Source organism: Passer montanus, unplaced genomic scaffold (assembly GCF_014805655.1).
Source record: "Passer montanus isolate IOZ18808 unplaced genomic scaffold, ASM1480565v1 scaffold1, whole genome shotgun sequence".
Classification (NCBI taxonomy): Eukaryota; Metazoa; Chordata; class Aves; order Passeriformes; family Passeridae; genus Passer; species Passer montanus.
The window spans coordinates 17,521,289-17,545,940 of record NW_024356504.1 but is presented as its reverse complement, the minus strand read 5'-3'; the positions used below and the strand labels follow the sequence as shown (position 1 = coordinate 17,545,940).

Sequence of the window (24,652 nt, the reverse complement as noted above, 5' to 3'; positions counted from 1 at the left end):
GCCTCTGATGTGTGTCCTCCAAAAGGGACGCCATTGCAGGACTGGACAATATTTTTGAAATGTCTTCAGGTGCAAGTAGTTCAGCATGGTGGGAAAGGACCAGCAGGGTGAAGGGGAAGGCTTCTGAGGCACCTGCCACCCCCATCTTATGTGTTTTTTTCTGTCCAGCATTTTAGTTTGGATTGACTTCTGTCCAGTCACCCCACTCATTATCCTTTCCCATGCAGAAGTGGTGCTGGAGCATAGAAACTCATCTCATTTCAGTTGAAATTCCACTGACAAAGGCACTCCAAGAGTGCAGATAATGTACTTCCACTGCTACAGGGCAACAGCCCACAGAGGCAGAATACAGATACTCTGAAGTTAATTCACACAAATTGCATAAAGTGGGTCTCATAAACAACCCGAGGGCTGCTCCTATTACACTGCACTTCTTGCTAACATAGACTAAGGATAAAATGCTTGGCTCATATGGAAATCTCCTTGTGCACTCACTGGTTCAGATCCTAGCCAGCATGGGACCATGAATTTGGTCCCATGGAGACTTTTCAGGGAGGGAATTATTTAGGCATGACCTGGGAAACAAGGTGGAAAACAAGTTGATCAAATTCAAAGCGAGACTACTTGTATACTTTTGGAATAATCTGTACAGAGCAGAATCCAACATCACTGGGTTTTACCCTCTGGCATTTCCATGAGGAAATGAGTCACTTCCTTCTGTGGAAGAGAGGGATGCTGCCTCTTGGGACTGAAGTATACTCAAGTATTGGGAAAGGTAAATGGAAATTTGCATTTCTCTTCCTTAAAAACTGTTCTGCACACTTACAGCAAAAGAAAAAGCACAGATGCATCTGCATTGTCTCCAAGTACTTACGTGAAATTCAATTTGCACATGTTTATCAGGGGGTAGAGCCCAAGGTCAAAAATTGGGATGAAGACAAGAATAAGAAGTGGATTTAGGAACTGCAATACAAAAGAATGGGAGTTCAGTGACTAGAAAACAACTTTTAATAATTAAACCCATAAAGCAATGTCCTCCAGAAATAATTCCATTACAGAAGGGACATGGACAAACACTTAAAACCTTCTTTAAAAATATAATCACAGTTTGCACTTAACAGCTTCTGCTATTTAGTTTTCACAGACATGAATACATTTTGTTCATATCCTCCCCTCCAAGAGGCAAGCAAGCATCACTTGCCCAGTCTCCCTGGAGAAAGAGCTGAAACATGATGTTTTTAAAGAGTACAAACCCCACTGACAATAGAGACAGGTGACCTTTGGTGCTGTGGTGGGACTTTACAACAAATCAGCAACAATGGAAACATCTTGGGACTCCAGCAAAATCCCAGAGGAACAGGCACTATTCTGTGAGATTGGCAATTTCTCGCACTTCAACACAACCGAGTAATCCCTCAGGAACAAAATTTCTCCTGGTGGGAGCACAGCTTGTCTGCCAGCCAGAAGTGGCTGAGCAAGAAAATAGAGAGCAATGAAGAACAAGGAGGGGAAAATGTTGTTTCCGTTCCAAAGGAAGATTTCAGGGAACAGAACAGCTTTGAATTTCTCCAGAGCTATTCACCATAATAATTGTAATCAACTGTGACAACATAGCACCATCTTGCTTTCATGTTTTCATCTATCCTGCAGAAAGGGAGGAATCAAACATATTTCAAGAACAATGTTCATCCCAGGATAGGAGCCTGTTAAAAGGAGATACAGGTTGTATTCTCCACATGCCAGCACTAGCTCAAGAATTATTATGGTGGTTCATGCAGCCTGCACTGTTCTGCAAGACTCAACTTCTGCATTAGGTCTTCCTTGGGGTCTTCTGAACCCCAGGTTTGCAAAGCACCCTGTGAACAACAAGGCAGAGGCCACACCACACCAACAAGCAGGAGGACTGCTATTACCTTGAAAAGGAGCAGAGAATGGCCACTGGTCCCATGAGAAAAAACATAAATGAGAGAAAAGAAGAAGATACATTCTAAGGATTATTTCCTAAGCCTGTAATATCTTTTACCTGCATTTGGTCAGGCTGAAGGACATATATTCCCTGAAACAGAAAGATATTCCAAGTGAGTCATAAACACTATAACATATCAGTGCATATGGTAAATAAGTAATCAGTCCCAGAAAGGCCTTTTCAGCCAAGGTGGTTTCCTCAAATGCTTTACGTTGGCTTTAGCAGCTGATATTGTGCTCTTGACACTTTTTGTCTAAGGACACAGTATTTAATATGATCATTTTGCAGAAGGAAGCTGCACTCAATCCTTGATATTTGGCAGCTGTGACACAGGTCATGACAGGTACTGAGGCCCATCTTTCAGGCTGGCTGAGCCATGAGCAAGGTGAGTGGAGAAGGGTGGGGGTGTTAGTGTCCAAGCTGGGAGGCAGGCTTAGAGCTTCTTCCCTCCCTGCTTCTATGAAGTGAAAAGCCCCAATCCTATAAGTGAGTGTTCCCAAACTTCAGGACCCTGTGAGCTCTGTTGGCATTTCTCCCAGGTTCCCAAAAGGATAATTAAAAGACCATCCTTGAGCCAGTGGGCTGCACAAACACCTCTTTCCTCCCCCCATCTGCATCTAGGTTTGAGGCAAGAATCCTCAAAGCTGTAAGAGGTGCCTCACACTTGCAACACTATCCCAGCCTGCACAAATTAAATGGGCAAGGTCAACAGGGATGGATGGATGGATGGATGGATGGATGGATGGATGGATGGATGGATGGATGGATGGATGGATGGATGGATCCCAAACTCCAAAAGGAACCATGGACTTGTCTCCAGGGAGGAACTGGTGGTTTTCTGAACTCCATGAAATGCTTTTCATTTGAAATTAAGATGATGGGGGGGAAGAAATTAAGATGATGGGGGGGAAGGGGTTTGGGATGGGGGGGAAGGGTGCAGGAGGAAAGAAATTAGGAAGGAAATAATGTATTTCCAAGAAAATGCTGGGGGTTGGGGAGGTTCTCGCCTGTCTGCTAGTCCTGTCCTGAGCTGAGTCTAGACTGGCTGCCTGTCTCTGCCCACAGCTGCCTCCTGGGAGAGTGGAAAAATACCAGGCAAATGCCCCTCCTGCTACTTTGCACACACTATAGAAATGTGCCATTAGGAAATGAGCCTGCAAACTTCATCTGACACTAAATCATTCCCTGTTTGACTCCAGACTTCCCAGCTGAGCCCTTGTGCACTGAACAGAAAGAACAGAGTATTACAAACATGAACTCCAACAAGCCTAAGGGTTGGATCACTTCGATGCTGCAGTTAATTTTCACCTTCTTGAGGTGGGGCAGCTCATAATGGGAGAGCAGAGGAGACTGAAACAAAAGCCAAGGAGCTATCCAAGTTGGTGTGACAAAAAAAAAAAAAAAAGCCTTGAATCTATCTTTGTTCACCTAGGAGATGCCAGTAGAGACACCTGGTGATACTTAGCTCTCCTGCTAATGGATCACTAAGTGCATGTGAGTGAAACACCAGAAAACAAATGTTTTAGATATACATCACATAGACTGCATGGACTTTGTTCTGTCTTTCTGAGCTGGATAAATATTACCCAAGGTGTAGTCTTTTTCATGCCTCATTTGAACTAATTAAGCCTAATGAGCATCACATATTGAGAGCCCAATTTTTAACAGGAGTGACATAGAAGGTCTCAAATTTATGGCCTTAAGACAATTTTAAACTGGAAAATGGAATCCTACAATCCTAGATTTTGATGTGAGCATCTGCAGGCAAGATCTAGATGGCCTGTTAAAACATCTATGTCTGAAAAACAGCCCAGTGTGAAGACACCTTCAGGCAGATAGCTGATCTACATTTATCTGCTACTGTAGCCTGCACCACTTGCCATTCACACCTTTGAAAAACTTTGCAAAAACTAGCTAATTAATCCCTATTGCATCTTTAACCTATACACAAGATTCCTGCTGGTTTTGAGAGCTTCATTAATGTATCACCAAGTGATCCAGTGCAGAATGTACAACAGCTCTAGTCACACCTTAAAAAGGGCTGAGTGACTTGTCTGGCTTCCATGGGGGCAGCAGGCTGAAAATCCTACCTGCTCTAGGTTACAGAGCCACTGGCTGTCAGCAGGTCAGCATCCCTGACCTTGCAGGCTGCTGATGACTCCCCAGCCCTCACTTCTAGCTGAGATGAGCTGCGATGAACTGAACATGGCTGCATGAACAGAGCCTCTGGCTTCTAATCACCAAAAGTGAGACTCACCCAGATTCACCAAGCAGATGTTCTTAGTACTGCAAGACTCCGGTTAATAAGCAAGAGCAGGGATGTTACTACTAGTCTTACCAGCCCTGATGACATTAAGTACTTACAAAATCAGCATTCATTTTTGTGGCTTGCAAAGTCCACCTGGATCCCTAAAGAGAAAACAGACAGCAGTGAAGCATTCAACATGTTCTGTGGGGCTAGAAAACATGGGGACAGAGAAGATGACAGCGATGGAGGTTTTATTTCCCATCTATTCCTTCCCCCACCTGTAACACCTGTCATTAGGCAGGGCACATTCTCCCCTCTCATTCTCCTGTGCCAGACACTTGGCAGGACTCTGAGGGGCTGACCAGCAGTGATGGTGGAAGGCCCTGGACACTTGGCAGGAGTGTGGCCCACTGTGTCCCCAGGATGCTTTCACGTTACCCCAAAAGGACAGAGGTGCCAGCCAAGGCTGGCAGGCAGAGCTGTACCCACGGTACTGTACCTGCTGATCAAACAGGGCCCAGAACATTGGCAGTGGTATGAAGAGGAAGAGAACACGAGTCACCATTTTAACCTCCCCGATCAGCTGTTTCTAAAAGGGAACAAGCAAAAAGGTAAGGTAGGGGTATAAAGCCAACAGGTGATCCAAGCCACAAAGCATAACTCCTATTTATTTCTGCATGGCAGTTCTTCATTGCACTTCCTTGTGACATTGGATACGTTTGCATTTTTACATTTCAGTGCAGCACCTAAACTGTCCATTAAGGGTCAGGAGAGTACAGAAGTGGGAAGGGACAGGAAAATGCATGTGAGGAATGGTGTGGCCAGGCTAGTCTTACTGTCTCCCCTGTCTGTCTGCCAGAGTCTCCCTTCCCACTCCAAACCTACCAAGCAGAGCATCACTTACTGAGTATTTTTCTGAAGCCCAGTCCAGCCAGTGATCTCTCTTTGGAATCTCAGGGGAGCGGTTTTTCAGCCGGTTTTTAATAGCAAACTAGACAGAAAAACAGGAGAGTAACTCACTAATGCTGTACCTGCCCTCGTCACATTCCCAACTCAAGGCTACCTTCCCTATTTCCTATAAGTAGTGCCAGAACATTGAGGGGGGTGGGTTTCTGGATACCTCTAAAATCTCAGATTGGAGGCTTTATGATGAATTGTCTGCAGGGAAGTTTCTATGACACCGGGTGATTAAAGGTATGATGGGGGAATGAATCATAGAATCACTGAATCTTAGAATAGCCTGAGCTGGAAGGGACCCACAAAGGTCATTGAAGTCCAGCTCCTGCACTGTTTATGCTGTGTGCTCCAGTCACTGAACACACTGAGCCACACTGGCAAAAAAGTGACAGACTTCACTTAGAAGTCCCGTCTTTAAGATCCCGCCTGTTTCCCCAAGGTAAATTTGGCAGGGACCCACAAAGGTCATTGAAGTCCAGCTCCTGGACTGTTTATGCTGTGTGCTCCAGTCACCAAACACACTGAGCCACACTGGCAAAAAAAGTGGCAGACTTCACTTAGAAGTCTTGTCTTTAAGATACCGCCTGTTTCCCCAAGGTAAATTTGGCTCTAGGATTGACCTAGATAAAGAGAAAACATCTGCTGTTAGCAACAGCTTCCTGAAATAGAAACATCATTATCCACCTAAAAATAAGAGAGTATTTTTCACATACTGTATTCAGCTCACACACCATGAAAAACAATTTATAAGACTCTAATGCAACTTCAGCAAGTGTCTCTTGCATTTACATGAACATGCTGAATGTCCATAATGTGAATGTGTGCTATTACTGTCTGCTGAACTGATAAAGTTCAGAAAAATTATTCAACTGAAAAAAAAATGGAGTCATATATCTGATACTCTCTGAGTTTCTGAATTTTCCTTTCAGTTCAGTTTCCACCAGCATCTGCCACATGTGGTTCTACTACATGGACATCAACTGAACAGTTCATGGAGCTAAGGGAAAACAACTGAAATGCTGAAGAAATAAACTAGGACCTAAATGTGTTTCTAATTCCTTACAGCTCATCAGAAAGACATCCCAGAGCAGTGTAGAGGACTACAAAAGCCACCTCCCGTTTCCCTTTGCACCTTTTTGGACTGCAACTGCTGACTCATGCATGAAAAAGAAAATCACACACACTTACACCGATGCATTTGCACACTTCCAGCAAGACATTTCCTTGTGGTGGTGTTTTTCTGTACAGTCCACTTCCAGCAATGAACACAACTGAAAAAAATATTATTATCCAAATGGGGATTCACATGGCTGAAGCGCAATCCTGCACTGGCTTCTGGGAAGGATCTCCCACCCCTGTATTCAACAGAAATGCTCTGCCCTTGGGGCACACAGGATCGCCCTTCTAACTAAACAAATATAAAGGAATTCTTTAATGCCTGCAGATGGAAGAAAATGCAACATCCTACAAGAGGCAGTGTGATCCCTAGAAAGTCACCACAGTCCTAATATCTGCTCTGGCATTTCCACATCTGATTCACTCTGGGAACCAAAACTTTGAAAATTCACTTTGTCTATGCTTTTTGTAGCCTAAACTTATAGTACAATCCACATTGAATTCCAACCTGATGTTGGAAATCAACCCTCACCCATGGGAAATCTGTGAGGATTAATCCAGATACAGCACAGCCTCTGTGCACTTGCATCTCACACACATTTCAATGGAAACTGCCCAAAGATCCCTGCCTCACACAGAGATGTTAACAGAAATTACCTCCATTTATGGTTTACACAAAGGGATATACAATTTAAGATACTGTTTTATCTTGGTTTTCCCCCCCAAAACACAAAGAATGAGACTTCAAAATCCTGTCAGAGATGGAGTTACCTGATTGTGTATCATTTATCCTGCTCTATGAGAGTCTTTGAGGACACCGGAATTCCAAAGAGATTAGTAGGGAGAAGCACCTTAAAACTAAGCATGAAATCCATATCGTAAATTAACCTGAACTTTTAAAATTAACCAATTGTCTGGGTCAGTCCACAGACAGTGGAGAATAGCAGGTACTTCCATCCTAACACAGGAGGCCTGAGACACTGCAGGGAACTCACCTTTGCTTTCATCTGACTAAGACCTTTAGTATCCAGGTTTGACTTGCAGAACTTGAGAGACCTCTGAAGTCAGTTTAGGTGAGTAGCCCAAACCTTTGCATTTGTGCAAATTCACCCAGAGTGGGTAGCCATGCTACCCAATTTTTAGCATCTCCCTGTGAAGATGTTGGTGTTTTTAAAAACATGATCCATTAGGTTTGCTGAAATATGTTTTGATGATGCCATTGACTCCTCTGGGAGCTGAAGTTCCTGCATTAGGTTTAGAATTTGGAATTAAATGGTATCAATCTACCCCATCCTCCAGGAACTCTAGCAGCCTAGAAAATCTCACTCCAAATCTGCTTCTAAATCTATCCTTGCTTTCCAGCAACATAGGGAGAGGGCCAGCCAGGGCCAAAAGGGTGTTTTCTCCAGTTCTGCATGCTACTCACATAGTCAAAGATATCACTTCCCACAGCATATTACCATGTTACAAAAGAACAGAGAGCTGCTTTGCCAGGCAAGATGTGGAATCTGGCAGCAGGACACTAGCTAAAAACACTGATGCCCTCACTGAAACTGCAATATTTACACGTTCATTTTCCCCTGGGCAACTACTGCTCTATTAGAAACATTCATCACAGCATGGTGCACACAGGGTGGCCCTAAACTGATAGGAATAGGCCACAGGGGAAAACAGAACCTTCTCAGGCCGTGACCATGCACTTTTTTGAAATAATTGCTGCAACCTTGGCTGTGGCCTGATGACATTTCTTCAGTTTCCTGATTCTTCTCCTTGATGGAAATTTGAGTGGAGACAGCAACATTCACATTCTCTGGGGGACTTTTCAAAATCCCAGATGCTGCAGTGAAATCACACAACTGCTTGGTCTCTCAGTGAAGGTAACAAGCTGAATGAGATGTCACCCCATGCTGTGTCAAAAGCTCACACATGCAGTATAATAAAGAACTTCTCAGCAGCTTGCAGCTGTAAAACTAAAGCTGATGGGGTGTCCTCTGTACTGGCTACCAAGGAGTAACAGTGAAAATGGAGAGATTGTTGAATGTTTCATAAAGGTTGAAGAAGAAATCTTGACAAGTACATTAATAGGGCTAAGATGCAAGCATTAAGAAGCACAGGGACTGTGGCTGTCTCCTGACACTTGGATAATAAGGATTTTTTATTACAACATAATAATAAGCTGTCACTGCAATTGTGGGAATTACTTCAGCCAAGAAAAGTAAGACAGCTCAGAACAAACCAACATCTCATCTAGCTCCTTCTGCAGCACACAGATTCAGCAGCAGAAGTCTCAGCCATTGAAGATGGCCCTGAGCTGCAGGAAGCCCATGGAAAGGTTAGAAGTGCCATGTTAAGCTTCTCTTCTATAAGCTGGGGATCTCTAAGGGCTGCTCAGATTGCAGTTCAAAGGCCATGCCTGCTCATAGGCAAAGCTGCAAGCCATCAGGAGAATCATTTTGGTGCCTTCCTTTACATGAGAGCAAATAAATTATAGTGTGAAGCATGCATGAGACCATCCCCTTAAGAGTATCACTATAAAAGATTGCAGTAAAACCATGCTCAGCCCACTGTCAATCAACTATTTACTGCTATTTACTATTTACTGATATTTACTGCTGTTCTGAACTGGGGAATTGTTTGGTGACTCTGAACCCTTTCATTTCCCATCACAGTATCCATCCAGAATTAGTGAATTTGTGCATTTTCTCATCTATCCATGGACTCAAAACTGGTAACTCCTATTACCACTATTTCCACTCACCAAGTGCCAACACCATCAGTGCTGCTGGGACACCAAAAGCCAGTGCATAACAATCCTCTCCGAAACATTTCACATCCCCTGAAAAAAAAGTCAGAAATAAAAGCAGCTCATTACATCTAGACTTATGTTACTGGGGCTTTTGATTTGATTCCCTAAATTAGTCACTTCCCCTGGTTTTAAATCTTCTTTGCTACTGCTTGACACTGTGAATTGAATCTCCTTGAAACAGTTGTCCTCCCTTGATGAAGACAATTTGGAAGCAGGGTTAGTGTCTGCCAGCAAAAGCAACTGATAATAGGATATTGATGCAAACAGTAGAAGGGAGGGGGCAGACAAATCGGTATAAAGAAGTACTAGGAACTGTAATTGGGAAAAAAGAAGCACAACATTTAAAATAACCTGAAGCCATTCTATATTTGACTAGGTCTAAATAACCAGTACTGTGCTGCATCAGTCTTGAGTGAAAAACCTGAAATGTTTTCACAGCGACCTACGGTGGACAAAGTGAAAGCTAATGCCTGTGCTGTGTAAGTGGGAGCCCAGGATAAGCCCTAGAACTCCAGTTCCCTTTCCCACCACCACCAATCTCACTAGGGGCAGCCTGCTTCAAATGTCAGGTTTTGCATCGACCCATTAGGAAACCAGATGTGTTATAGCATGGGCTGCATCAATCTGAGCTCTGGGTCACTGAAAGCTGCACCTCCTGGACCAGGTCAGTTCTTGCACCATGCTCTGGCTGCAAACAGCAAACCAGCAGTGGGCTCTGTGTTTGAATGCCAGGGGCTAGACATTACTGCATTCTTACTTGGAGAATGACAAAATGGCTAAGTAAGCCAACAGAGTTAACAGGAGACCAATCCATTAAGCCCTCAGCTGCTCCTGTTTGTTGTAGCTGGAAAATCACAGCTGCACAGCTGTGTGCATGCATAGCATTTATTTACTTATTTTCAGCAAATTATCTAAAATCCAACAAAGCAGAGAGCATGGGCTCTCGGGGCACACTGAACTTTTACCACGCTAAATGAGTTGGACTTCTCTGCCTAGAAGTATATATTTTGTATTTGTACCAAATGTCTACAAACTGCATTTCCTGCTCTTCCAAAAAAAGATTTTACACTTAGCAAAAATATTACACTTTCCCCATCCTCTCCAGTTCCATGGTGCAGCTAGTTTATACTGGCACATGTTTTGATGCTTCAAGGCACTGGATTTTCATCTGCCCATTGGCTACATTAAGCAAAAGCCCTTCCCAACTGAATGCTGACCTGAAGACACCAGAGAATGAACGAGTAAGAGGTACAGCATTTGTCTCTGTTCCTGTGCATGGTGTAAACATGAGACAAGAGCCTGTTAAAATGACACTCCAAACAAACAGAGCCTTCTGGAAGCCATGGAATGGAATGAAAAAAAAGGCAACTAAATGTGAAGACTACCTTGTCCCTGTCCCCATCACCTATGGCCTGCTGCTCTGCCTCTGTACCCGTATTTAGAGTGTGCCAGTCCCTTTGGCTTCAAAACGCTGCAATACAATGAAGTAAGTGCAGCAAGGCTCAGGGACTAAAAAGGGTTTTGCAAGCAGGCTGGAATATAAAGTAGGTCTTAAATGGGGCATAGGCCTGTGCTTTGTCTTCAAGGCTAGTTGCTCAGGGCAGCAATCTTGCAAGCAGATCCACGCAGACAAGCCTGAGTGCCAGGAGAGAGCCCTCCAGAAGTCAGCAGCACCCCATGGGAGGGAGAAGGTAGGACTTTAAAACCAGCCCTGCTAAGTTTTTCAGCCCTGATACTACACAGGACAGCAGAGCTCATTTCCCATCCACAGTTTACCTGAAGCCAAGTCCTTCACTGGCAGTGGGGAATAGATGACCATATAGGTCCTTCCACCTTTCACGTTTTAATTCTGTAGTTTGGACTGGCTTTGAAATACAACCAGGAATATAATGTCTGTGAATTGTCTGCCTGTATCATAAATCTGTTATGCTGCTACTGCAGGATTAACAAGGTGTAAATGCAATATACTGACCACTCCACAGATAATATAATTTCTGTCATTCTGTTGTCATAAGAATCTAACTACTATGCACAGCAGAGTAGTTAGAGGGCAGCTAATTTATTGTTTTATTCTAAATCCACACTGACCTCTTAATACAGGAGTTACAAACGTGGAGATCAAACTTCCAGCATTAATGGATAAATAGAAGATGGAAAAAAACTTGCTTCTCTCTGAGGTCTAAAACAAGAGAAGACAATGTCAATGTCATGGCTAATACACAGCATTGGGCTTGCAAATTGAACACTATCAATTCTCTCGTTAGGAAGGCTGGGTAAATATTGACACAAAGTGCATAAAATGTTAAGCAAACAAGCTCGTGTTCAGGTGATGGTAAATGCTCACACAAATCAGCTCACGTTACTCGAGAAGTGCTTTGGGGCTTTTTGGCATTTCAGAGCAAAAACTGCTGCTTTGAGAGTGCTGTGAGACTGGAAGGAGGGGAAAGCATTTACTTATTCAGAACAAGTAGCATGATTCAGATCCTTTGTCACCTAATTCAATCCAATTTGGCACGGTTTGACAAGCTCATAATTTTTTTCCATGTCTGAGTTCTTTTTTTTTTCCCTCCTCTCCTGCATAGAAATAGAAAAAGAAACCTGTGTATTTTAAGGAACTGGTAATCACAGCATAGATGAAAGAGTGCCAGCAATTGAGAAGTATCCATCAAAAAGGAGACCATTAAGGTGAGCCCAATCAACCCCAAAATAATAGGGTAAATTAAATCTAGGGGAGCAAACTCAAAAGCCTGATGGAGGGATGAACTCTAAAAGAAAGAGTTTTGAATTTAACCTAAGCTGTAACATATTGTAGTTTATAGAGTCAAAGGATTCCTGCTGATGTTCTTCCTCTCTGCATATTTCATAATTTGGAAGGAATCAAGAATTTGATGCAGAGTTTGGTCCTTTGTGCAGGAGTAATGTGTGTGTTTGCAGTCTCTCCTTGCTTGTGGGAGGGACACACATGCACAGTCACACGTGCACTGTATACAGTGATAACCTCCTCCCTGTGCCTGGGTGGGCCAGCAGAGAGGAGAAACAAAAGCAGGTTACCTGACCCACCCCGTGCTCCTGTGTATCAGCAGCTCTGGGACACCTGAGCTGATAAAGGCAGAGGGGGAAATTGCATCAGGCATTGCATGGCGCCTGACAGAGCTTCTTAGGGTACTTTGAGCCTCATCTCCATGACCTGAGCATCATTTGAATGCAAAGCTTTAACTTAGCTGAGTTCTAGAAAACTCCTCAGGGAATGTTGTTCTGTCTCCTTTCCTTCTAATGTGTCCTGCTTCTGTCTGCTCCCTGAGACAACAATATTCACTAGGCTAGAAAACTGGAGAAAGCGTGAAGAATTGCAGGCAGCTAAAGGAGGACAGGTGTAAAGTAATGAATCCTGAGCTCCAAAAATGTAGCAAAACTTCCTGTAACTAATGGTGCAGCCAGCAGGAAATATTGCTTCTTCGTATGGCAAGAAGACTCTTATCACAGGGGATTACTGCAGGGAAGAGGAGGAGGTGGCAGAGTATGTGAGGGCTTCTCTTTATGTCCTCTTGTAAAGTGGGGACTGAGAATGTCAGGGTGAGAGCCCCATCACCTCCCACTGCCACGCACCAAGGAGTCTGGGGGTCTCCTTACTTGGATAAGGGCTTTCTGCCTTGACACAGCACAGTTAGGAAGACCCCATCAACTGAGCTTTTGGATTTTGCACAATTGTATTTCCTAGTGTTCAAGGCTGACCCATACATTCCTCTTAAATTATGTATCCTAGGCTAAAGGATTTGAAAGCCTTATAAAAATCATCTCAATGGCATCTTCTCATGGTTAATAGAAAACAGCAGTAGGTCTTACTACCTGTTATATTCCTTTCCTTGCTGGTGGTTTTGATAACCCAGAACTTTGTACTGTTAAACTAGTAAAATTATATTCTCTTTTTCATTCTACCTTTGTGACTAATTATTTGTCATCAAAGAGAAAACTAGAGAAATGAGCAGCATCAGCACTCTTCCCCACTCCTGGATAGACCTCCTATGACTTGTCAAGGTGGTGCAGTAGAACCCTCCTCTTCTAGCCAAATTGTCATGGCATGTCTCTAACCCTTCATATCTGAGGAATCAGAGTTTCTGAGAGCTGTGATAAACTCAAGCATGCAGCTCTTGACATGATAAAGTCTAGAGCAACAATTACCAAAAAGAATGTGGTAGTAAGAGAAGAGGATAGTGATGCATAAAGAATTTGGAGCATCTTATTTCACACATTTTCAGATTTTAGTTATGGAAATAAAAATGGTCACAGAAAAGCTGAAATAGTTACAAAAATAATGACCTAGCAGCTTGCAAATTATACTGATTGGAATAAAGAATTTCCTCCCTATTGTCTTAATCTTTAGAGCAGACATACATTAACAACATGATTTGGATTAACTAATTTGAGAAAAGGTTCTGTACTTGATAATCCTGATCTCCTTGGCAACCAGAAAATAAAGAAACAAAGGAAAGCTATTTAGCACCTTAAACACCATCCTGCACTGTTTGAAAGCAGCTTTGGTCCCTAATTAATATGTTCAGCAGCTTCATATTCATATAACATATTGTAAATATAATTTTGTTCAGGCATTTTTAACTTTGACTTCTAATCCCATAGACAAAGGCATTTGGAAATCTCCTGCAGATAAATCTGTTTTCCCTATCTGACCTCCCACCAAATCAGTCCCCATCATGTCTGCAGTAGTACTGTTCTCAAAGTGGCAGATCCAAGACTAATATGCTCCTGAAGTACTTAAAAGATAATCAGATTGATGTTGTGCATTTACCTCAAAACATAAACTTATCTCTAGGAATAGCAGGGGTAATTTAGTTATTTATACACAGAACTACTTCATCCCAAGTTTTCAGACAAAACAAATAAGCCTGTGCACTTAAGGACTCAGATGAAGTTTATTGGTGTCCTGAAAATTAAGGGGGAATCAAATGCTTCATTTCATAGTGAATTTTTAAAACTTATTTCAGCCTACCTGGAGTGGAAGAAAATAAAACATAAGACCCCTCAAACACCACTCCAGAGGAAAGAAATATTCTGTTTGGCCTCAAACCTTTCATTCCTTACAAAATCAAAACTTCTCATTCCAATTCTGATGACTTAAACTTCCTATCACATAGCATAAAATATTTGTTTCTTCTGAAAGGCCAAGTCATTTCAAAATGGTAAAATAGAAAACTTTCTATTTTGAAAAGAATGTTTGGAAAAGAGCAAATAGAGCAGAACACATTGTTCTTATCAGAATGCTTTTTACAGTTTTCTTTCTCTAAATTAGTTTTTCTTGAAGGTAGCACACAGGTGAGTGTTTGAGCCTTTGTATTTGATAAATTTGTTGGAGAGATGTAGTCTAAATGCTGGAGAATGGGTACAGGCCCACACAACCACAGGCAGTTCAGGTTTTCTCTCTGTGATGCAGCTGTAGTTGTAAAGTTGAAATGATAATAGGTATGTGCCTGAGAGGGGTGCTGAGATTCATTAGCTGAAGTCTATAAAACACTCAGAAGATAAGTGTTACATATTATACTGTAATTAGGTGGCAATTGAAAGATGCTGGATAAACACGATTAATCATTAATATTCATCAAAGTAGCACTTGTATAAATGCTGCTGTTGGACCTATTAGAATTCTGTTGGGACAACTATTGGTGCAGCAAGCCAGGATGCCCATGTATACATGCAGTTATCCCAAAGCACATGTGCTGTGCTGCCAGCCTGCTTTTGGTCAGAGTAGTGCCAGGTGGGGAGGCTGGTGACCACCAGAGCATTGCTGATTCCCTTTCTGCCACATCCCCTAAAGCACCATGTGCTACTGACAGCGTGCAGACATGCCTGCAGGAGGATGTGCTTTGGACAAGTGACCACAGAACATCCCATGTTTTGTTACTTCTTACTAATCATAAGCTTCATAACTTCAGCATCACTCAGTTCATGTGCAAAAAGCACAACTCTTCCCAAAAAATTTTTATTTAGTCTCTATTATTTCATTACATGTTGACTTCATACTGGGGTACTGGAAAAGACAAGGAGAACCCTGCCCTACTGGACTCCTTGTCCAAGGGGCCAACTTTTATCCAAATTTACCAGTGCTTTTCCTGACACACTATTAGTCTAATGTCCTTCTTTAATGCCTCCACTGATGGGAATTTCCCTTTCCCAAAGGCCCTAGTATTTCCCTAGATCTATTTCTAGAAAAATTTTTCATACACTCAGTTCTAAATACTCCTCCTTGAGTTTAAGCCTACTCACCACAGACCCCAACACTTATTTTCTTTTTTGTAGCAGCGGCCTTCTACACATTTGAGGACTTATGCACACAATTTGGTGATTTGAATACTTTTCATTGAGAAAATAGAAATTTCTATTTGTGTGTTAGGTCAACATAAATCTATTTAAATTCAAGTCAATTGAAAAATTTAGCATTTTGCCTGAGGATTAGCACTTCCTGACCTGCTTTGCTTCCTTAAGCACTACCTTATCCCTGGTTTAGCCCTGTTCTGAATAATGGGAGTTTGAGATTAGTGCAGATGAGGGGCTAAGCACTCATGACAGAGAATGAGGACACAAAGCACCTGGACTACAATTCTCAGGATAGACAGCACAAACACAGCTAAACAGAAACATTTTCTCCACTCTTCAGAACTTTCCATTCTGGAATGTTCAGAAAACATTCTGGTATTACTTGCAAAAGACTAGAATTTCCTACAGTTCTTTTTGAACAACATCTGAGACACAGACTATGACTGATTTGAGGAAAAAATCCCACAGAAGCATAGGCTGGTGATAGTCTTTTCTTTCATTTGCCATATTCCTCTGCAGTGCATTATAATCACCCCTGTTAGGCTGATCTGTGATATATACAGTTCTGTGATATGCAAGACAGGATTTTTTTACTACTCTGATGTCCAATTAACATTTAGATGATTTGATGCAATTATGACCTATTCTTTCCAGTATCAATCCTGTTCTGCTGACATTTTGCCTTCCTGAAGCATCCAGATTCTCTCAAGTCTTATGCAAACCACCCTACCTCATGTCTTACTATGTCTTTTCCAGCAAACTGGCCCTTATTCTAGCACAACAGGATTTTCATCACATAAACATCCTCACAAAGTAAGCAGACACTGCAGAATTTAGGAAAGAAAAGAAGTCTTACATGTTCCTCTTCAAACTGGTCCCCACCAAATGCAGAGACACAGGGCTTGATACCTCCCGTTCCAAGGGCGATCAAAAACAGACCAACCATAGACAGGACCCTTCATGCAAGAACAAAAATATCACCATTGCAAAACCTTTCCAGAGCTTATGAGAGTATTTTAGTGTCACCCAACCCTGATTCCTCTGATAATGTTGTCTTTTGCACACAGTAATGATGATGAGCTAGATAAACAAACAAATTAAATATCCTAATAATTTGAAAAACAAATTAATTATCCTAATTTCTGCATTCCGTACCAATCAATTAACCAAACTGGTTTTGTCAGTTTCTTGTTATTCTGAGGTCCAATGGACATATAGGAGATCAAAGATCTGTGGAATTATTTTTACTTATATGACAACAAAAGCTGTCAGAGATCAACTGAGAAAAAGAAAAAAAAATAAAAAGGGGAGTACTTTTTGTAGCCTGGGTAAGAGCAGACAAACTATTTGAATGAGGCTCATTCTTGTGTGCTTTCTATTTCCCAGTGGTTTTCAAAATGCCATTGTTGGCCTGACAGATTATGTCTCCAGGGAACAAGAGTATCAGGACTGACCAGGTCTGGGACAAAAGAAAATTGTTCTGTAAACAACATGTCCTTCTGCCTGCATGTGCATAGTTTTTGAGCCATGACTACACAGACAAAACTGGCTTGGTGGTTTCAGAGACACCACTCTGACAAGCCTATCAGTTCAGAATCTAGAGGGTTGTATCCTGTGGAAGAGACAGACCCTTCCCCTCTCATCAGAAAATGTATTTCAGTTTTGTGTTCCCATGCACACAGGGGAATCTTGCTGAGCTGGGCAGCTGTGCTGATGAAATGAGCAGGCTCCAGCAAGGAGCCTGCTGTAGGCAGCTAGATACAGGAGACCAAACCAGTAGCATGGTAGAGCAGAGAGGGGTGATCCTCAGTGCCTGTGCCAAAGAGGTTAGAGTCTGTGTGGTGATTTCCAGCTCCATCTGCCATGCTCACACACTAGATCCACCCTTCTGCTCTTCCTCAGACATTCCTAACCCTTCCCTGATGAAAGTAATCCATGCACAGCCCCCAAAATGCTGGTCTGATGGAGATAAAACAAATTACAGACTTGGGTAAACTAATTACCATCACAACCTGCTACAGCACTGTGGCTTCAAGGGCTACTTACACATGAACTGCCTGGTTGCCCAGGGATGGAATGGCACCGACTGACTTTATCAGATGGCCAACAACATACACAATGGAGAGGTAGATGATCGTCCTGTGAGGAAAGCAAACAGCAGTGACTGAAGGTGCTGGGTGATGTACAAGCTGAAAACAGAGGGTGCCCGTGGGCCCTGATATGGCAGCTCTACTTGGCTGGCACACAAGGAACTGGTTTGTTCTACCAGTGGTACAGTGGGCAGCTGTAATTCCTTTGTGTCAACACTGAGTGGACTAGAAGGAATAGATATGCAAATGGATTCAGATTAAGGAGGGATAGCCCCTGCTTTATTTGTAGACATTACTGAGCAGAATAAATGAAAAGTGTTCCAGTCTTGTCACGCATGGAAGACGGCAAAGAGAAGAGCACTGTTTAGGCCCAACTCAGTTTTCAGATTACTAATAAATGGCATTTTGTAGGATGTGCATAAGTGAATCCCTTGACTGGAAGGGATGTTGAGAGACTGTTGCCCACATTCAACCCACCTAACAAACCTGAATTAGGAGCATGGTTTCCTCACTGTAAGTCTGTTTTGGGTCCCAAGTATCTCTGTAAGACTGAGCTCATCTATCTGCCTCCTATGCATTGGTGAGGGAGAAGAAGAAATACGAGCAGGATGATCAGACTCTTGAGTGTATTCTATTCCTTCACCACTCTCTAGATTAAGAGAAATCTATGTATTCTTGTGCTGAAGACACATACAGAAGTGAATCAAAGGACTTGTAAAGACAGAAACACTAGAAGAAGTCCTATGAGCTTTGAGCATGGAAGAGGTCCCTGATGCATTCAAACCCTGGCTGCAACAGCTAATTTAGCACCACATCAGATCATTCCTAAAAGCTCCTCTAATCTGTTATATTGGCCAAGGTCCAGCTTCTACAGTAAAAGCCACTTCCCATTAAATTATAGGGATTACTCCAAGGAAAGTGTTTTGACTAACACACGAGCATCTGTATAAGGATTTACCTTCTCACAACATCATGCTGCAATATAAACATTCTCAAAACTAATGAACATTGCTATGTGACCTTAAATAATAAATTTAATAAAGCCCCACTGTTTTTATTTTCATTCAAATTGACAAGAAAATTACTAAAACTGAGCACAGAGGAAAAAAAAAGGACACTGACACCTCCTTAAGAACTTTCTTCTGGATAGGCATATGGCAGCTGTTTATTTCCTATAGAGACACTTCTGCCAGATAGGCTTAGTCTTAGAAAGAAAAGTTCAGCTGCACTTCATCACCCTGACAGCCAAGACTTCTCAGACAATGAAAAAAACAGTGCCAAGCAAAGAAAGTCCTATATCCAGCTCATCACCACTCTGGAGCAGATGTTTGCTCCACAGCTTATCATCAGAAGGGAAGACTGCCTAAGGACTCTTACTCAGGAAGAGTCTACCTGGTTATGTGCTGATGGAGATTGAGAGAACACAGGTTTCTCAGGCATAAAAGTGGGTGTGTTGATACATTACCTATGCTGTGAGAAGCGTAAGTAAGCACATTACAGTTAGTGACATTTTATCTGAATCTGAGATCTACATGATGACATTGCTTCCTCACTATCTTTGAATCCTTCTCAGAAGCAGACCTTAGCAAACTGAAGGTTAATTGCCCTACACCTCAGCTTCCTGCAGTCAGGTAGGGTAAGACAGTGGAGGAAAAGGGCTATTGTAACATTTAATTTGTCCCAACTTCGTTGCCTATTGGCCTTTGGGTATTAGACAAGCAGAGAACAGCATGAGCAAACAGATCAGCTCTGTTAAAAGAGAGGAGCTGACCTTCACAAGGGTGTCTTTGCTGCACTTTGAGCCAGCTCAAAACTGGGAGCACACACAGCACTGTCCTTGCACAGGCTGCACGGTGTCAATGCATGCTGGCTGAATTAGAGAGAGGTCTTCACTTACTTGTATTTGCCCAGCCACGAGTCTGCCATGATGGCTCCGATGACAGGTGTGAAATAACACAACGCGGAAAAGGCATGGTACACAGCAGTGGAGAGATTCTCATCCCAGTGGAAGAAGCTTAAGAAATAGAGTGTCAGAACAGCTAAAAGGAAACAAACAAACAAAAAAATCATATCAGATAATTAATGTGTATATCTGCAGGTAAGCAGGATCATGGTGGCAAGAAAACTACTGATTTGTCTGGCAACTGAGCAGTGCTGTGGAAAGATTTGTGCTTCCAGACCTGTTCCTCATAATCTCTGACACAGGAGAAGCTAAAATGAGATATATGAGTATCTGACATCCTTTGCTCATAAACATTTATGTTTAACTGAAAAATGTATTTTCTAGCTTATCTTACCCTAACCTGTAGTTCTGTTTATGCACTTTTTCTATTTGCAGATTAGGTGCCTGTAAGATTCAATTCCCAGGCACGCTGATTGCACATCAACTATGAAAGACATCACACAGTAGAAAACCAGGCTTTATATAGAGAATTGTATAATAATTTAGACTGGAAGGTACATTTGCAGCCCTCTAGTTCCAACTTCTTCTCATCTTAGATACAGCAACGATGTTAGGATACACTGTTCATATGTGCATTCCAAAATATCAATTAGCTTTGAAAGACAGCTGATACTACACCCAGCACAGCTCAGAAACATCAATCCAGTTTGTGTAAAGACCTCAGGACAGGAAAGTCACAGGCCACATACCTCGCATGCCATAGTAGGAGAAGCGCTCGCAGAACTCGTTCACCACAATGAAGGCAATGCTCAGGGGGTAGTTGGAGCCACAGAGTTTCTGTGGGAGACAAACAAGAACATATCAACTGCCAAAGCCTTCACCCCAGCAACATATTCCCACAGTGTCTGGGTGGTGGAGAGGAGTCCAGTCCAAAACCAAGTGCTCACAGCTGCTTGAGTGACCTGTGAGCTGGACTCAAAGGAGAGAGTGGACCCCACAGTACTCTTGCTTTGATTAAGGCTCCCCAGTGAATCAGCCTGGCTGACATCAGCCCAGGAAGGACTGCCATGGGGATTTGTGAGCTGTCAACAGCCCACCATGCCTGTAGCTCCAGGAACTCAATTGGAAGTTCTACCAACTCTTGACTGCAATGCTAAAAGTCACTGATACCAAAAAACCACCTTTGGATTCCTTTTGTTCTGCACTCCATATAAAGCCACTACCCTGTCCCAAAAACTGCTTCCTCTTTTAGTACCAGACCTTGCCTCAGAAACTGGGAGACCTCAGGGATCTGCTGTCTGCTTCTGCGTGTAAAGCTGCTATCTCCCTCAATCTCTGCTCCTCACTTGTGCTGAGCTGTGCCACCACTCACTGAAGCAGAGCATCAGCTCTCTGTCTGACACTCCCTCAGGCATGGCATCCATTTCATATTCCAAGATTGCTGGCACAGCTATGGATCATTCAATTTATTAATCAGAACTTTAAAAAAAGCCAGGGACGGGACTGTCAAACCTGTCAAAGTGCAGCCACTCTTTCTCTGAGCCTGACTTTCCTGCAGCTAACATCAGCACTTCCCAAGTGAAATACAAGGCATTAAACAGATGAATCTTGGCATGACCCTGTGTGGGCCTCTGTCCCTCTTGCTACCCCACAGTGGTCTGAGCTAAGCAGCTTTCAGATTCCAGCTGCTTAGTGGCTCCACTGCCTCGCAACAGGAAAGCAGGTTTGCACAGCACTGCCCAGCCTCTGCCAATTAGCAGGAGAGGGGCTGACCATGGATTTGGTGAGGAATCTGGAGGGAGTGTGATATTAACAGATACAACTATACTTCTAGATTAAAACAGCCATGGTATGGGCCAGTGAAGTGAGATGAACTCTTCATGTGCATTTCTGTGCCTCATGTCGGATATAATGAATTCCTGTATTTCCTCCCAGAGTCCCAAATGCAAATACAGTACCAAAATAGATGTGTTTATTCAGGTTTATTTTACCACCAAGAGACCTAAGCTTATTTAGATTCCCAAAGCAATGGCATCAAGTTTAGAAGAGTATAGCTTAATGACACTGTCTTCCTCAACATTATGAAAAAGCAACAGAAGAGACAGAAAATCAAAACTCCACAACTCCCACCTCCCCACTACTTTCCATTACTTAATCCTCTAAAGACAAATATTTTTGTCCATTTTTATATATATGTATATATTTTTCTCACCAAAAGGCTGCCTTTTTATAAGAAACCCTTAACCTTGTTTCTTTACTAGAGTAAATACATAATTATCCATTTCATTTATGATTTACTCTGAAACCACTGTGCTCAGCAATATGGCTTGTAAGAAAGAGTGGGCTCCCTTGGAAACTGCACTGGCCTCCTGCTTTTAGACTAGCCTAAAAATGATGACATATATAAGCTGTAAATGCACAAACACACAACCATATGCACACACAGAATATTTTTCTCCAACAAGATTTTCATAATAGAAGAAAATCCATAAGGGGCAGATTATGTTTCATGTTTGTGCTGGGAGGCATTTTATGAAATTGGAAGTAAAATTGTACAACAGGGATTTTTTTTTTCTCTCCTTCCCAGACCTTACTATACATACTCCTGCCATTTAGTAACATTTGGTGGAGGTGCAGAGAGTGACTGTCCTAACCAGGTGGACAGGTGGCAGGAGCGCTGCTGCCTGAACTCACCCCTCCACTCCCAGTGCACAAGTTCCAGTGGATTTATTTGCACCGATTTCAGGTGCAGTGACTCATTTCAGCCACTCCTGCTCTGGAATGGGCACCTCCTACAGATGAGCAAGGAGGGAAAGGAGAGCAGGGGGCAGTGACTTCCCAGCTACACCTTCCCAAGTGCCTGAGCCACGACCCTGAGTAGGTGCTTACAAACACAGAACAACGACTTACAAGCAGGGGTACTTCCATCTGGCTTGTGTGTCATGAGATGGCATCAGCACGTGCAGAAACCCTCATGTATTCTCTCCACTGTATCACTGACCTGCCTGTGGCCTGCCTGGACATCCAGAAGTGGGAAGCTTTCATCCATGTGGAGAGCCAGATGCAGTTTGCTCGCTTTCGCGGAGGAGGACCGTGCTCAGCAGACAGCCCCAGCAAAAGCAAAGAGGTTAAGCCTGGATTCATGAACACACAGATAGTCTGCAGTGCTTAGCTGCCACAGCAAGCCTGGGATCTCTTGTGGGATTGTGGATCTCTTAAAGATACTGTGGAAGTTGATAGACTGTGTCTTTGGAAAAAAGAAAGTTCGTTTAAACTACCCACTACAGGAGACGTTTGTTTTCAGCTCTCCTTCTTGCTGACTAGTGGCAAAACAGGATGAAGATTAATATTTCCCAGGAGCTCTGGATATCCAATAGTTAATGTCTGCACATTAATTAAACTTGAGTTAAATAGTTGGTTTGCTAATGACATGACTGTGAGTTTTAAGACCAAGTATTACATATTATCCTGCAAATCAAAGCAGCTGCAATATAAGCCAAATTCTTCCTGAATTCTATGCAGTGAACAGTTTTTAGGGGTCAAGCACTCAATAAAAATTAGCCTGAAAATCTGCACAAACATCCAAGCTGCAAGGCAGCAATATATTCACGTGAATCAGGCTTTAAATCAGATGCAAAGATGTAAACCCAAGGCTCTGGCACTACAACTGAGCTCTGTAACACTCACCAGTGGCCTGTCCTCAATCCTTGTCCTTCCTTCTGCTTTTCATCAGCTGGGTACCCTTCCCTGGTGGGTTTCATCAAACGAAACAGAGTTCAGCTCCCTCCCTCTTATGTACAACAGCCCCATCCACTTCAGAGATCTAAGTTTTTTCCCCACAAGGAAAAAACAGGGAAAAGGCAATAAATCCCTTACCCTTTTTCTCAAAAATTCAGACAGTTTGTGTTTTCCCTTTAAGCTGCACTTTCTTAACTTAATCAGGTTAGTGGAGGGATTTTTGCCTTGAGTTGTTAAGGCTTATTTCAACCCTCTGCAAGAAAGGGTGTTTGTCTCTAGCCAGAGCACAACAGAGGAGAGAACAGAGAGATCTTGCAATGTTTAAAACAAGCTGAGCAGAAAGCAAAGCAAAGGAAAGCAGCAGTAACACTTACCGGAGATTTTTTCTGAAGAGGGAAATCTCCTTTGGGGGGATCATCTCCTGCAGAAATAAAAGTGAACAAAGTTTCCTTGGATTCATTTCTCTGAAAAGCGTTCATCTCCCCTCTCGCCTTGTCTCCCACCATGCTATGTGGCTGTGGTGAGTTGACTGGGAAGATTTCCAACCTCAGGCACGAAGTTTGATTCAGTTTGAGTTAACCCTAATTGAGCACATTTGTGCAGCCAGGGTAGAAAGGGGAGGGAGATGCTACCAGGAAAGACAGCTCCAGAGTTCAAGAGGAGTCAGGGAACACAGCCTAAATCAGTCACAGGTTGGGGCTGTCAGCACTTTGTGGCACAGACCTCCCTGTTGTTTGGCATGCCCCCAGCTATTTTACGTGCACCAGCCCAGCACGGTGCTGGATGCTGCACAGATGTGAGCTGAATAAAAATCCCAGGTCCCAGATACACCTACTGCCTGTGGATTTAGGAGCAGAGCGTGCATCTCCCTCCCAGTGTGGTAATGACAGGTTTACTCTGCAGGGATCTCATTTCACTGGAAAGCCACACATTCTAAGAAAAAACTACTAAAATGTTCATCACACCAAACCCTTGGACACTGGATGTCACAGATGCCTGCACTGTGTTAAATCATTTCTTTGCTACTGAAGGAGTGAAGTGACCCAGGGTTCATTCCCACACCAATTCCCTAGAATGACCTTGCCTTTTCCCATGGGACAGTTTAATCAAGCAGGCACAGCCAGCACCCAGAAGCAGCCCCAGCCCCTCTCTCTATTTTCTATTATTCAGAAGACCACTTTGGGGCTCCACATGTGACAAATGAAGCCCATCTCTGCTGGGAGTCCCTGGATTCCCCCTGCAGCTACATGGGCTCAGCTCCCTGCAGGAACACTGTTGTTCCTGCTTCCATACCCTTCCCATGGCAATAGTGGAGCTCTGCATTCTTCCAGTGCCAGTTGCAATTGCAGAGCAAAATTCACAACCTTCCCGTAAACTATCCTCAGTGCAGTGCAGAGGTTTCTTCTTCCTCTTACACTTGGCTTCTTTAAAAGACAAATATTCAAAGAATTTTCCTAAATATTTCTCCCTTCTCTAATCAGTAATGCACAGACCACACCCA

At 42.9% G+C, this 24,652-nt stretch overlaps 1 protein-coding gene across 8 annotated transcripts in view; it reads right to left on the bottom strand.

Annotated features, from left to right (window-relative positions):
- SLC15A2 (solute carrier family 15 member 2) overlaps nucleotides 1-24,652 on the bottom strand; it is a 57,019-nt gene that overhangs the window by 19,958 nt on the left and 12,409 nt on the right. For 5 of the 8 annotated variants that reach the window (XR_005626462.1, XM_039698504.1, XM_039698457.1 and 2 more), the window contains 13 exons: nucleotides 23,526-23,572; nucleotides 20,163-20,250; nucleotides 19,408-19,549; nucleotides 17,467-17,559; nucleotides 16,277-16,376; nucleotides 11,182-11,272; nucleotides 9,046-9,123; nucleotides 6,360-6,442; nucleotides 5,119-5,205; nucleotides 4,714-4,803; nucleotides 4,331-4,375; nucleotides 2,024-2,056; nucleotides 875-963 (listed from right to left, as the gene is read on the bottom strand). Coding sequence is in view for 7 of the 8 variants with exons in the window: in XM_039698504.1 (XP_039554438.1) it covers nucleotides 875-963; nucleotides 2,024-2,056; nucleotides 4,331-4,375; nucleotides 4,714-4,803; nucleotides 5,119-5,205; nucleotides 6,360-6,442; nucleotides 9,046-9,123; nucleotides 11,182-11,272; nucleotides 16,277-16,376; nucleotides 17,467-17,559; nucleotides 19,408-19,549; nucleotides 20,163-20,250; nucleotides 23,526-23,572 (1,066 nt within the window). In the remaining variant the exon portion in view is untranslated. The other 3 variants (XM_039698494.1, XM_039698486.1, XM_039698467.1) reach the window with 3 other exon arrangements.